This window comes from Gadus macrocephalus, chromosome 12 (assembly GCF_031168955.1).
Source record: "Gadus macrocephalus chromosome 12, ASM3116895v1".
NCBI classification, from domain to species: Eukaryota; Metazoa; Chordata; class Actinopteri; order Gadiformes; family Gadidae; genus Gadus; species Gadus macrocephalus.
This window is the reverse complement of record NC_082393.1, coordinates 26,762,199-26,777,198: the sequence shown is the minus strand read 5'-3', so window position 1 is coordinate 26,777,198 and position 15,000 is coordinate 26,762,199. Positions and strand designations below refer to the sequence as shown.

The 15,000-nt window shown below is 50.2% G+C and overlaps 1 protein-coding gene across 1 annotated transcript in view; it reads left to right on the top strand.

Annotated features, from left to right (window-relative positions):
• LOC132468592 (myomegalin-like) overlaps window positions 1-15,000 on the top strand; it is a 25,866-nt gene that overhangs the window by 675 nt on the left and 10,191 nt on the right. The window contains exons 2-4 of the mRNA XM_060066315.1: window positions 1-86; window positions 7,290-7,342; window positions 11,153-11,220. The exon at window positions 1-86 is cut by the window's left edge and continues 220 nt beyond it. Coding sequence (XP_059922298.1) covers window positions 37-86; window positions 7,290-7,342; window positions 11,153-11,220 — 171 coding nt within the window. The 5' untranslated portion in view covers window positions 1-36. The remainder of the gene's footprint in view (window positions 87-7,289; window positions 7,343-11,152; window positions 11,221-15,000) is intronic.

Sequence of the window (15,000 nt, the reverse complement as noted above, 5' to 3'; positions counted from 1 at the left end):
CTGACTATGGACTGAGACATCCTCGGCCCGATCAGGATGGAGTGGACGCTGTCCTCCCAGAACCAGTACTGGAGCGGTGATGACAGGTAGGCTCTGGTCCCGCCGTCAGCACCACAAAGCACACGACATTATCAATGCGTAGTTGTACTTACTATAGCTTCTGTAAACTGCGCTATAGTTGTATAATTGTACTCATCTTAAGTAGGGCACTTATTCTGGCTTCTAAGTAACGGTTGTGCTTATTTAGGTACAACAGCTATGCTTGTGTTTTTTCTGAAACCAGATCACAACTGTAGATGTTTGTTAAGCTGCGTGATGCTAAACGTAGCTTTGAGTGAATAACAATTGAGATTTATTTTAAATTTGTCGTCCACAAAAACAGGATTTTTTTTTCTGTTGATTTGTTGTTTTCACTATTTTATCATGAACTTTCATGACAATCAGTCACAAAATCATACAGAATATTTGGCTTGTAAATAATGCCATCAATTAATATAGGCCTACCATTGAGGTTGTAGTGTCTGCATGGAGTGTTTAGTGTTCAGTACCTCTTGGTGTGTTGCTGTTATTGATTCAGCACATGATAGTGACTGCCTCATGGAACTCAACCAGCTCCCAATAGGGAAGGACTTTACTCACGGTCAAATGAAACACTGACCCCACAGAAATGACCTCAAACACATTTTGATAGTCCATGTGCAACCAGACTCTGTTCAGCTGATTTTGTCATGTGTGTCATTCATTTGTATTGATGCCATCGGTTATTGACTGTCTCACCTATCAGTTTAGCAAATAGACCACACGCACGCATGCACACATACGCACACACACACACACACACACACACACACACACACACACACACACACACACACACACACACACACACACACACACACACACACACAGACACACAGACACACACATCCCCAAACCACTCCTTCACTGTATCACGTCATCATGCTATAGAGATGTGTGCAGACTCGATGGGACCTATTGGATGGCTCCATGACACAGCAGCGGCCCGATGGTATTGGCTGAAGCTCTCCGGCTATCCCTGGGCTGTACTTTGACCTAGTTGTCGCTCTCCTCTCTTATTAACGCCCCCCTACATCATGCCAGCAGCTCCCAGTGTGGGTCAATGTCACTAAACATCTTACTGAAGCCTCCTGTGTGCTCACCACACACAACGTCACTGACCTAGACCCACAGGAGAGAGGCCGACACCCAGCCTCAGCCTGTAGTCGGAGCCAGACGACTCATAGCTGGGCCTTTTCTAATCCTTTATGTATGAGCATGAACAGAAACCTGCCCCCTGCCCAACTCCTCAAAGCAGCACCTCCCTGCTACCTACTGCAGCCTCTCCCTTCAGAGATAGCACAACTAGAAGGCCTCTGCCGAACCAGACCAGCAGCCAACCATCCAGGGGACCTCTCTCCACTGGGGCCAGTCCACCCCCAGCCAGGCAGCACCTCAAGCGCCTGATGTTTCTCATGAGCACAGAAACATCAAGTTGTGGCCCAGTTACACAACGAGGCTGGTCAATTAGAATGACTCTTGCTTGCCCCTTGTCGGTGGTTAAGCATATACTTTGCTCTGTGATTAGGCGATCCAAAGGCAGTAATGGATACGGTGGTCTCTCTCTGTCTTTAATCTGGCTCCCTCAGCGGGCCGACCTGCCACAGCTGTGGACGTGAAGTGGGAACACCAAAGAGGAAGACATCGAGGAAGGGGACCAATCAAGGATGTTGTGCATAGAGCAGCAGAAGCTTGGCTCTGTGCATCACCAACATCTGACCTGTCATGTAGCTGGAGATGTTGAGTTGAATCTATCTATAGAGTACTAATGTGTGTCGTGTCGTTCCCATAGCAACCGATTTTTGGTTCTGCACAAACCAAATGCACAAGGGGAAATCCTATGCCACACGGACGATTTTTTTGCGAATTGATTTACGAGTTTGCTTTACCAATGATGTAAGTATTATTGAGAATAGATTATCTTCATGTAAAAAAACAACTAAACTAAGGTCGACAAACTTTTCCTTTTAATAGCCCAGGGGAATACATGAACGCCTCGACATGTTTCGATTGGTAGCGATTTTCCCCTCTTGAAATTTATTTGCAATGGAAAATGCCATCTCTCGTTCGGTTGTTTAGAACTGAAAATCTGGTTGCCAGGACAACGTGACGTTTTCACTTTCGAACTCTATTGGTCACATGGTTCAGTCACTGAACCATTCACTATAGAGAAACACAGTTCTATACCTACAAGAACAGAGCAATAGAGAATCACAGTTCTATACCCCATACACTGTAGCAGAGTTATAGAAAACTTGGTGCAAATGTCAGCTAAATACATTTAAATGAACAACAACATATTTTAATTTGTTTTTATGTTTGTTACAGTCCTATCATCGGTATTAGACGGGAACAGCATTGATGTGTTGTAGGCCTGTCGACACTTCCTACTCGACTCCAAACAAACGAACTCTGACCTTGCTTGCAGTGCAGTCTTGGAGTTGTCCCCCGACCACATGCTAGATCTCACACTGTCCCTGTAATGACTGCACCTCAGACGTGGTGCATGTTGAGGAGCCCTTTAGGCCTGGATAAGCACAGTTTATGTCTGTAAGTTCTTTTTTTGCCTCCTTCAAAAGTTCATTGTTTGTGTACCTTTTATGTGGACGTCATACTTTTATTGTGGCTAATTACAGTTTGCAGAGCCCTTGTAACTTTGGATTTCTGTTAAAAAAAGAAGACGTATTTTACTCAATACTACGTGTTGGTGTTCACCTCAGAACACCGTATACATTCATTGCCTTGTGGCTAGCCGCACACATGCTGGTTTCAATTAGATCTGCTGATAGTGGGAGGGCTGTGACAAGGGCCAAATTGAAGGCACGGTGAATATGTGTTTCCCCTGATTGGTACAAGTTCCTGCTGAAGGAATCACCGCATACTGCAATTCCTCATGTCAGCATGTTCTGCATATCTGCCGTATCTGTAGGGGCTTCTTCTACCCTGAGCCTTATCTAACATCATCCACATGTCACACTCTGTTGATAAACTGCCTCCCAAACACTAATATAAAAATTGCAGATCCAGTTTAAGGTCTGTGGTTTGCAGGGTTATATTACATTCCTGGCTAAGTGTTGAACAAACAGCTCATAGCTCCCAGTGTCCCTCCCCCTGCACGCTGTACAGACGAGAGAGTGCTGCAGGGCGACCCTGGGGCCAGGCCTGGAGCCCCCTAACCTACCCCCCCCCCCCCCCCCCGCTGCCCTGAGAGCCAGCAGGCTCTGTGGGTGGAATGTGGGGCAGGTATGTGCTCTGGCCGCTGTCGGCTCCTCCTCGCCCCATCGCAGCAGACGACCAGATGGAGAGATCGCATCATTCCTCCTTTCTAAGATATCATACATTCCGGCTTTATGGGATATTTTCAAAGTTTATGTTCAACGGGTTTTGGGTAAGAAGACGCTTCTCAGAATAAGTTTCTGAACTTTCGTCCGGGCTTTCCGTTAGACCACAGTGTGGTGTGAGCTATGGAGTAGTATTTTCCGTGGTATAATGTCCAGACTAAATGTTTGACTCCCTCTGTCCTTATAATCCGAGGTTCACTTGCTTTAACTAAACACTCTGACTCATGGATCTATTTTAGAACAAGACGTGTTCCTAGAGAACAGAAACATCGAGCAAGATTGAATGCAAGTCTGCTTTCGTCATCCAGCCTTCCTTCAAACTGGTATGATAAAGTGGTTGCCTGACTCAATTTGCTCATGTTGATAATGATAATGTAGTCCATGGTTTATTTACTGATGGAGTAGATAGGCTGGTCTAACTCCCAGTTTTACTTGCTCTCAGCCTGTTCTTACATGCCTTTGTACACACATGCAAATGTGTGTAATATGCACAAACAGAACATACACCTGCATAACATCTGGATTCAGAAAATCTATCAATAATGCATGACAAAAAGGTACATATTTTTCACCAATACACACATCACCCAGACACACACACACACACACACACACACACACACACACACACACACACACACACACACACACACACACACACACACACACCGGCATAACTTAGTCTGCTCCACCCTGTTTTTCGAGAAACGCCAGAGGGAAATAGTCAATTGACAGTTGAATGGCTGTTTCACAAGCAACGGCAATAAGAAATGAGGTCGGTGTGTTCAAAGCACACACACGTTGAAGGTGCAGGTTTTCGTGCACACCAACAAACACACACACACACACACACACACACACACACACACACACACACACACACACATTCACCGTGCAAATACTTCCAGGAGTGTGTTCGTGGGGCATGCTAGAACAGGTCACGCTTTCATGCTGAACCAGACACACACACACACACACACACCCACAACTTGCCATTCAGCGTGTACCTTTTGCTCCAGAGCTGTGTTTACCCCAGCTCCTCTCTCTCTCTCGATCTCTCTGTGCTGCTTGTCTGTGTCTCTCTGCCACGTGGAATAAGTGTCTGGGTGCTTGGCTCGTTGCTCAGGGACCTGGCCAACCTGACTGTGGTCGCTGAGCTCGGGCTCCCAGAAGGCGGAGGAGTGGCTGTAGCTCCAGCAGTTAGCGGGCTGCTGCTCACTGTTTGGCTCTCTGACCCGTGTTTTGGTTACCGAGGAGAGCATCGCGCGGCGCTGGGCTTGTGCGCTGCTACGCTGCTAGCGGGATGTTTATCAAACAGCAGTAGAGCTGCTCGGATCGGGACTCTTCTCTCGCTCCTTGAGGACGGGGAGGAGATACGACATGAGTGACTTTCACTACAGAGGAAGGTAAGGGCTTCTGTCCCGTGCACCTCGCTGGAAGTATTCACTTCAAAGAAAGTAAGGATTTGTGTGTGTGTGTGTGTGTGTTTGTGTGTGTGTGTGTGTGTGTGTGTGTGTGTGTGTGTGTGGGCTGTACGACTGCTTCGTGCCTCATGCTCCGTCTTTTTGACACCATGCATTGTTATTAATTTCAGAGCTGCATGTTGTGATAGCTTGGACAATAAGTGTATTGCGTTGTCATTGCACTCGGTCTTAATGTATTTAAACAGAGGTTCCTCACTGCTGTCACTGCTGACCACAGTGAAGCACTGCCGACCACAGCTCCCAGTTACTGCTCTGACCGTACGGCTCAGACATACATGAAGTGTCGTAGGTGGACCAGGCCGGGATGCTTCTGATTTGGCCTCTCTCTGCATTAAGTGAATGGGAGCTGAGATATCCCCCCAGCTGGGGGGTGGTGGTGTCCCGGTGGGGGGTGGTCCCGGTGGGGGGTGGTGGTGTCCCGGTGGGGGGTGGTCCCGGTGGGGGGTGGTGGTGTCCCGGTGGGGGGTGGTGGTGTCCCGGTGGGGGGTGGTGGTGTCCAGCTGGGGGGTGGTGGTGTCCCGGTGGGGGGTGGTGGTGTCCCGGTGGGGGGTGGTGGTGTCCAGCTGGGGGGTGGTGGTGTCCCGGTGGGGGGTGGTGGTGTCCCGGTGGGGGGTGGTGGTGTCCCGGTGGGGGGTGGTGGTGTCCCGCTGGGGGGTGGTGGTGTCCCGGTGGGGGGTGGTGGTGTCCCGGTGGGGGGTGGTGGTGTCCCGGTGGGGGGTGGTGGTGTCCCGGTGGGGGGTGGTGGTGTCCCGCTGGGGGGTGGTGGTGTCCCGGTGGGGGGTGGTGGTGTCCCGGTGGGGGGTGGTGGTGTCCCGGTGGGGGGTGGTCCCGGTGGGGGGTGGTGGTGTCCCGGTGGGGGGTGGTCCCGGTGGGGGGTGGTCCCGGTGGGGGGTGGTGGTGTCCCGGTGGGGGGTGGTGGTGTCCCGGTGGGGGGTGGTGGTGTCCCGGTGGGGGGTGGTGGTGTCCCGGTGGGGGGTGGTGGTGTCCCGGTGGGGGGGGGGGCGGGGGCGGGTCATAAAGCCTTGTTGGTTTTATGACAAGTAGCAACACACACAAGTAGCAACAAACGAGAGGACAGATGGCGTTCTCACGCTTTTGTTAGGTTGTTGGTTCCCTGGTGGTCCACAACAAGTGTTGTGTGTTGGGGCCCAGGTGCGACGGGCTGTTAGGGCTAAGAGCTCTGTTAGATCAGCCCTTACCTTCTGTGGGGTGCAAGCATGCTCCTCATGAACACGGTGTGTGTGTGTGTGTGTGTGTGTGTGTGTCTCTCGCTCTCTCTCACACACACACACACACACACACACACACACACACACACACACACACACACACACACACACACACACACACACACACACACACACACACCATAACAGTGCCTTCCTCCTCTTCATCATGGTGTCCATCTGTCTCACTCTGTGTGACCAGACACTCAGCTCTTCCTCCAGGGGGCTGTAAAGCAAGGCTCCACACTACTCACACTAGAAGCCCTTGGATGTTCTTTTGTTCAAAGGTGAAGGGGGGGGGGGGGGGGGGGGTGTTAGAGTGTGTTTCTATTGATGTGGACCCTGTCCCAGTCCAGTCTGTCCATCAATCAACCTCATTGATTAGTCCTTAGCGTCTTCAGCTGATGTGCTAATGCAGAAGAAGGGATGTTATATCTTGTTAATCTCTACCATATCGCTAGCCTGATCGTTATCCTATCCTTAACCTCTGTGAGGTTGATGAGGTATACTCCCCAGGTCTTTATAGATAAACACTCTTATGCCTGTTCTATCTCAAATGAAATAGGACAAACAACATGAGTCATCCTAACAAACACCATTAGGAATGTAAGCATTTTCCCTCACCAACACTGGAAAATGTGTGAAAGCTTTTTAAAAGGGGGGCACTTCTCCAATAGACTTCATGAATATTAATTGTGTTTCCTTTTGGGGGAGAATCTGAATGTGTATTCCGCTCTGAGGTGTGTTGTTGCTGTGGGTCTATTTCGGTCGCCGCTGTGTTGTGCTGTGAGTGATGGCTGTGTGACCAGAGAGCTGAGTCAGTCTGCCCACAGGCAGCAGCAGGTCCAGTGTGACTCCTCCAGTGTCTGTCAGTCAGAGAGGGAAAACACTGCTCTGTTACAGGGCTCTGTGTCCAGACATCACTTCACAATGATTGCTATTTGGGAGTTCGCTTATTAAAGGTTGCAGAGGATTATGCAGGTGAGGAAGATAAAGCCTAAGATGAAACACTTAGTATTTGCTTTGGCAGCGGTGGGACAAGGAGGCAGAGGAGTGTGTTGGTACCCTGAGGAGGTGGTCCGGGGCTACTGGGGTCCTGGATGGGTGGGGATCCCTCTGACGGGGTCTGGAGTAAGGCTCATTGTCCCTCTCTGTTTCAGACACAGTGCTGACGGGCGGAGGGACCGGCCGAAGAGCGTCGGACCCATGACAGGTACGTGACCCTCCCTGCAGAGATCCCCCCAGTGGTCTGTGGCTGAGTACCGTGCCATCATGTTGATTTATTCCACTGTGCCCTGAGCAAGATCACGGAATGGGATAGCTTGTTGTCCTTTGAGTCAACGTCCTCAACTTTAAAATGTAACTGTGCCCCAGGGAAGTTAATATAGAGCTGTATGTACGTTTGTCTGTGCTTACATGTAGTATACAGCAATATATACAGTGTTTTTGAGTTTGTGTGTGTGTGTGTGTGTTTGTGTGCGTTAGTTTAAGTGAGTTTGTGTGTGTGTGTGTGTGTGTGGGTGAGAGAGAGCGAGAGCACGGGGTACGATTGTGTGTGTGTGAGTGTGGATGTGTGTGTTTATATATTTGCTCTGTGAATGCGTCATGCCTGTTAATGCTATGTGTGCCATTTTCCTGTAGCCTGTTCTTCTTGTGCACCACCGGTTCAAATCCAGGCAGCAGCCCAGAACACATCCTCCTGCACACAGCAGAGTCTTTTGAATAATCTTTAATGAGCTCAGGCTGTAATTTTAAATATCTGTCAGAACAGTGGGATCTGCCAATGGCTCCTTGATTATGCCCCTTGAGGCTTACCCTGGATCTCACCCCCTACCCCCCCCCCCCCAGCAGTCAGCCGCTGGCCTTTACAGGAATACCGCTCACATCATCGTACTAAATCCCTCTAGTGTCCCAGAGCTTTCTGGGAATACTCCCGGCATTCTATCGTGAATAAGTTTGGCTTAAGTTTTCTGGAACCATTTCAGCTACATGAGCGTAGCATGACTGCTGCCGGCCTGTGTGTGCAATGTGTGTGTGTTCGTAGTGTGTGTAATGTGGTGTGTGCATGTGTGTGTGTGTGTAGCCTGTGTAATGTGGTGTGTGTGTGTGTGTGTGTGTGTGTGTGTGTGTGTGTGTGTGTGTGTGTGTGTGTGTTTGTGTGTGTGTAGCATCTGTAATATGGTGTTTGTGTGTGTGTGTGTGTGTGTATGTGTGTAGTGTCTGTTATGTGGTGTGTTAGTGTGTCTGTGTAGCCTGTGTAATGTGGTGTGTGTGTGTGTGTGTTTATGTGTGTGTGTGTGTGTGTGTGTGTGTGTAGCCTATGTAATGTGTTGTTTGTGTGTGTGTGTGTGTGTGTGTGTGTGTGTGTGTGTGTGTGTGTGTGTAGCGTCTGTAACGTGTTGTGTGTGTGTGTGTGTGTGTGTGTGTGTGTGTGTGTGTGTGTGTGTGTAGCGTCTGTAATGTGTTGTGTGTGTGTGTGTGTGTGTGTGTGTGTGGCGTCTGTAATGTGGTGTGTGTGTGTGTGTGTGTGTGTGTGTGTGTGTGTGTGTGTGTGTGTGTGTGTGTGTGTGTAGCCTGTGTAATGTGGTGTTTGTGTGTGTGTGTGTGTGTGTGTGTGTGGCGTCTGTAATGTGGTGTTTGTGTGTGTGTGTGTGTGTGTGTGTGTGTGTGTGTGTGTGTGTGTGTGTGTGTGTGTGTGTGTGTGTGTGTGTAGCCTGTGTAATGTGGTGTGTGTGTGTGTGTGTGCGTGTGTGTGTGTGGCGTCTGTAATGTGGTGTGTGCGTGGGGAGAGGTTAATAGTTATTTAATGAGGCTGTACCTTTGATCAGGACGTGCCCGGGTCAGAGAGGCGCTGGACGCGTTCCTCCTGGCTCTCAGGTGTTTTGACGTTAGCCCGCGGTGCGCCGCGCCGCGACGCGACGCCGACGTGGATTAATGAGATCAGCCCGAATGAATCCAAGCCCCCACTGAGGGGGGGGGGGCCTTCCAGAGGCGCCGAGCAAGGCCTGCATCTCGCCTGAGAACCGTGATGGATGGTTCCAGAGGCCCGCTGCGCACAAGGCTCTGGGACGGCTTAGTCTGTGAAACATCTGAGACCCACCCATGGCTCTTCGGACCCAGGCATTATTTTTGTATCAAACAGAAGATTTTGTATAAAGTCAGCTTGTAAACGGAGAGGGGGGTTGTCTCTGAGCACAGTGTGTCCCCACAGAGCGGCCAGCGTTCTGGGTCACTCCCCATCAGGCCTCACTCTGAACCAGCTCAGGGTCACTCCCCATCAGGCCTCACTCTGAACCAGCTCAGGGTCACTCCCCATCAGGCCTCACTCTGAACCAGCTCAGGGTCACTCCCCATCAGGCCTCACTCTCAACCAGCTCAGGGTCACTCCCCATCAGGCCTCACTCTGAACCAGCTCAGGGTCACTCCCCATCAGGCCTCACTCTCAACCAGCTCAGGGTCACTCCCCATCAGGCCTCACTCTCAACCAGCTCAGGGTCACTCCCCATTAGGCCTCACTCTCAACCAGCTCAGGGTCACTCCCCATCAGGCCTCACTCTCAACCAGCTCAGGGTCACTCCCCATCAGGCCTCACTCTGAACCAGCTCAGGGTCACTCCCCATCAAGCCTCACTCTGAACCAGCTCAGGGTCACTCCCCATCAAGCCTTTCTCTGAACCGGCTCTGGGTCACTCCCCATCAGGCCTCACTCTGAACCAGCTCAGGGTCACTCTCCATTAGGCCTCACTCTGACCCAGCTCAGGGTCACTCCCCATCAAGCCTTTCTCTGAACCGGCTCTGGGTCACTCCCCATAAAGCCTCACTCTGAACCAGCTCAGGGTCACTCTCCATTAGGCCTCACTCTGAACCAGCTCAGGGTCACTCTCCATTAGGCCTCACTCTGAACCAGCTCAGGGTCACTCCCCATCAAGCCTCACTCTGAACCAGCTCAGGGTCACTCCCCATCAAGCCTTTCTCTGAACCGGCTCTGGGTCACTCCCCATAAAGCCTCACTCTGACCCAGCTCAGGGTCACTCCCCATCAAGCCTTTCTCTGAACCGGCTCTGGGTCACTCCCCATAAAGCCTCACTCTGAACCAGCTCAGGGTCACTCCCCATCAAGCCTTTCTCTGAACCGGCTCTGGGTCACTCCCCATAAAGCCTCACTCTGACCCAGCTCAGGGTCACTCCCCATCAAGCCTTTCTCTGAACCGGCTCTGGGTCACTCCCCATAAAGCCTCACTCTGAACCAGCTCAGGGTCACTCTCCATTAGGCCTCACTCTGAACCAGCTCAGGGTCACTCCCCATCAAGCCTTTCTCTGAACCGGCTCTGGGTCACTCCCCATAAAGCCTCACTCTGAACCAGCTCAGGGTCACTCTCCATTAGGCCTCACTCTGAACCAGCTCAGGGTCACTCCCCATCAAGCCTCACTCTGAACCAGCTCAGGGTCACTCCCCATCAAGCCTTTCTCTGAACCGGCTCTGGGTCACTCCCCATAAAGCCTCACTCTGACCCAGCTCAGGGTCACTCCCCATCAAGCCTTTCTCTGAACCGGCTCTGGGTCACTCCCCATAAAGCCTCACTCTGAACCAGCTCAGGGTCACTCCCCATCAAGCCTTTCTCTGAACCAGCTCAGGGTCACTCCCCATCAGGCCTCACTCTGAACCAGCTCAGGGTCACTCCCCATCAGGCCTCACTCTGAACCAGCTCAGGGTCACTCCCCATCAGGCCTCACTCTGAACCAGCTCAGGGTCACTCCCTGTAAGCCTCACTCTGAACCAGCTCAGGGTCACTCCCCATCAGGCCTCACTCTGAACCAGCTCAGGGTCACTCCCTGTAAGCCTCACTCTGAACCAGCTCAGGGTCACTCCCCATCAGGCCTCACTCTGAACCAGCTCAGGGTCACTCCCTGTAAGCCTCACTCTGAACCAGCTCAGGGTTCTGGGTACCTCCTGCTGTGTCCTCTGTTCTGTGAGCGTTTGACAGAATCTGTTTTGATGTTCCTCTCTTTCGTATTGTTCCCCAGATCTCTCGTGTCCCGAGATGGAGCGAGGCTCTCCTGTACAGATGCAGAGCCTGCGGGAGTTTGAACAGGTACGAACCTGTTCCCCCAGCGCCGCTAATCCCTCTGCGCTGTTGCACAACTCCGGCTCTCCCTGACGCCGCCGACAACACAAACACTTTTACTGTGGGACTCGCAATACTGTGGTTTAAAGATACAGATTAGGCCAGCGGGTATTAAGATACAAACAAAGGATCCAATCCAAACGATTAGATGTCATGATTACTGTTTAGGTGTGTTTGGGAAGAGGACGTGGTGATCCTAAGGAAGAGTCCAATGAGTCAACTGCCTTTCCCATTTCCTAATGTGTCTCCCAGATTATAGCACATATTCTTTCCATGACGTGTTCATCTTACTGAACCCCTCCCTGAATCATTTCTCAATGTGGTAAAAGAGAGCATTTGCACGGTTGGCTTTGAACACATGTTCACATATGATCAAGATGAAAAACAGCAAAAACATTAGAATGGGAGTTAGGTAAAGGACTCCTGATGAGAAACCTGAAATCTGAAATGTAGGATTTAGGGAAGGAATCATCGTTATTGTAAAAAACGTATTTAATAACATGATATGTAATGGCGTAGCAGTATATATCATTCATTTAAAACAGTTAAGAAAGAGAACAAGTGAGAGTGAGAGGAAGAGGTAGAGGGAGAGAGGAGATAGAGAAAGAGAGAGCGAGAGAGAGAGAGAGAGAGAGAGAGAGAGAGAGAGAGAGGGGGAGAGAGAGAGAGAGAGAGAGTGCTAAGCATTCATTTGAAACAGTTAAGAGAACAAGGGAGAGAGAGAGAGAGAGAGAGAGAGAGAGAGAGAGAGAGAGAGAGAGAGAGAGAGAGAGAGAGAGAGAGAGAGAGAGAGAGAGAGAGAGAGAGAGAGAGAGAGAGAGAGAGAGAGAGAGAGACCTGAATGGCTGTGCTCCCCTTCTAGGTTGGGTGGAGGGTGGTTTGTGGGAGCTCAGCCAGTTGGATTACGGTTGTGATGGAGCTCTGGAGATGCTCGATGACCACACGGTCTCACTGGGGGTGATGCCTACATTCGAGGGAGGTGTTTCTGAGAAAATGAACAACCAGCTGGCACTTGTTGAATTCTTTTAGTTGAGTTGGTCCACTGTGTTGAACTGGACTGAAAGGCCGACGACCATCAGGTCAGTGTTTGAACAGGGACACACTGGCAGTGGTGCCGGTCCCATTCTGCTCCAGCAGAACTATCAGGCCATCCTTTCAAAAATACTTCTTTATCTCAAATGTGTTCAACCAGGATAGATAATGTAATAATAATACATAGTGTCTTCTATGGATGGTATAAGCAACGTAGATGGCGTGGTGAATGAGAATAATATTATGAAAAACCCTTCTATATCAGAGTGGATGCTCATTGTTTACAGTCCATAATATGCAGGCAGATCCTCTGCCAACTTTGCATGACCACTTATCTTCAGTTTACTGAACCTAGACTAGGGAGCCGCAGTGAGGTGTGCAGAGGTGATGTTGGGACCGGGACAGACTCACGGACCCCCCTGGGTACGTCCAGAGGCCTGGAGGGACGCCATTCGTCTGGCCGCACTGACACTGCTCTTCATAACATGGCCCGCCTTCCTTTGAAGCCAGCCAATGAGATGGCACGGTGGAGGAAGGGCTGATCATGCAGATCACCACTGTGTACACTCCCGCCTTCGGATCCTTAAGTACAGGGAACAGGGTCCCACGGTCGCACCCTGGGGTGGGCTGGCCCCTCCACCTCGTCCCACTCAGAGCTGGGACTAGCTGACATTTTTACGTTCACGTGTGAGTGAGTTTTTCAAGAAGGGAATGTTTGAAAATGTAAACATCAACCCTTCATGTAACTGAGCAGAGAGGTGCTTGACTGGAGTCTCATGACCAAACCGAATGAAAAGGAAAACGACTGATGAAATATGCCAGAGACATAACAGTTCGATTCTTGTCTGAAAAGTTTCCCCACTCGCCCCAAATGGGAGCTTTCTGACCTTTCTCCGCCATCGCAGCTTTACATTAAGTTATTCTGACAGTAGTAGTATACGGAGCCTTCTGATTGGTCCCCTTGCTTTAATAGAGCAGTTCAGATTATTGGATCCAGGTTGTGTGTGTGTGTGTGTGTGTGTGTGTGTGTGCGTGTGTGTGTGCGTGTGTGCGTGTGTGTGTGTGTGTGTGTGTGTGTGTGTGTGTGTGTGTGTGTGTGTGTGTGTGTGTGTGTGTGTGTGTGTGTGTGTGTGTGTGTGTGTGTGTGCCGGTGTGTCACTTTAAAGAATAAATCTTCTCCTAGGCTCTGTGAAGGAAACCCGAAGCTGCCAGAGCAGCTCTCAGAGCTGTCAAACATCTCAGGCCTGAGGTTTCTGCCTTTCTTTAAAATATCACCAAATCAAAATAGCCCATTCTCATATAGCTTTTATTAGTCTATTGAACAAATTGAAAGCACATGTCTGCCTATAAATGTGAATTCAAACTGACCGCAGAGACAGTTAGATTGATAGAGAGGGGAGGATTGAGTATAATTTCAGCCATTAAAACCTCAGGACAAATTAGGAGCGTTAATCTGTTTTTCTGCCCTTGGCCCCAGCGTTCAGCTTTCAAAGCCGTCCTCACGGTGGAGACGATTCAGACGCCATATCAAAGTGACAGTAACCAAACCTAGACCGCATCGTACTGAAGCCTCCCAACCTGATAGAATGGAGAGTTAACATGAATTAGCACCTATTTTCCCCTTCAGTCCAATCGGTTACATTGCTAGTCTTCTCCCTTCCCTCCCGCTCTCTCTTTGATGTCTGGTGGGCGATGGCGTCTGAAAATGGAAAATGGGTCATAATGAGTGTGTTGGTGCAGCTCAACCCCTGAGGCTGCTGGCTTCGAATCACTGCTATATGGAGCCTGCTTTACACATACACACACAAACACGCACACATGCACACACACACACGCGCACACACACATACGCACACATACACACATGCACACACACACGCACGCACACACGCACGCACGCACATGCGCACATGCACGCATGCACGCACACACGCACGCACGCACGCACATGCACACACACACACACACAGACACACAAATATAAACACACACACACACACACGCACACAAATATAAACACACACACCACCCACACACACACACAATATGTGAATCAAAGAGGGAGGAAAGAATAAAGGAATAATGATCAGCGACCCTTCAACACACAACTGGTCAACTGGGCTGCGTTCCATTGGGAGAAGGAACGTAAGCTGGCGCTTGCATTGGGCCTTTTGAAGTCAGGTTATTGAAACGGATGGTTTTGGATTTACATTGGAGTGTTGAGTAGACACACTCCATGAGACACACTCATCTGCAATAGAAACAGGCTCAGACACGCATGGAGGCACGAATGTTAAAGGTTTTTTATGTGTGTGTGTGTGTGTGTGTGTGGTGTGTGTGTGTGTGTGTGTGTGTGTGTGTGTGTGTGTGGTGTGTGTGTGTGTGTGTGTGTGTGTGTGTGTGTGTGTGTGTGGTGTGTGTGTGTGTGTGTGTGTGTGCCTCTGTGAGTGTGTGAAGGAGAGAGAAAGAAATAGAGAGAGAGAGAAGGGGGAGGGAGAGAGAGAGAGAGAGAGAGAGAGAGAGAGAGAGAGAGAGAGAGAGCGCTAAAGAGAGAGCTAAAGAGATATACGATACACAGTTACAGTGGTTAATCTCATTTAAACAACCTGCCCATGTTCCTTCATTTTGGGATCAGTGTTACCCCCATCCCACCAGGTTCTCCCATCACAGGCAGCATCCAGCGTGTTGACCTCCCTGTCTGCGCCCGTACACCCA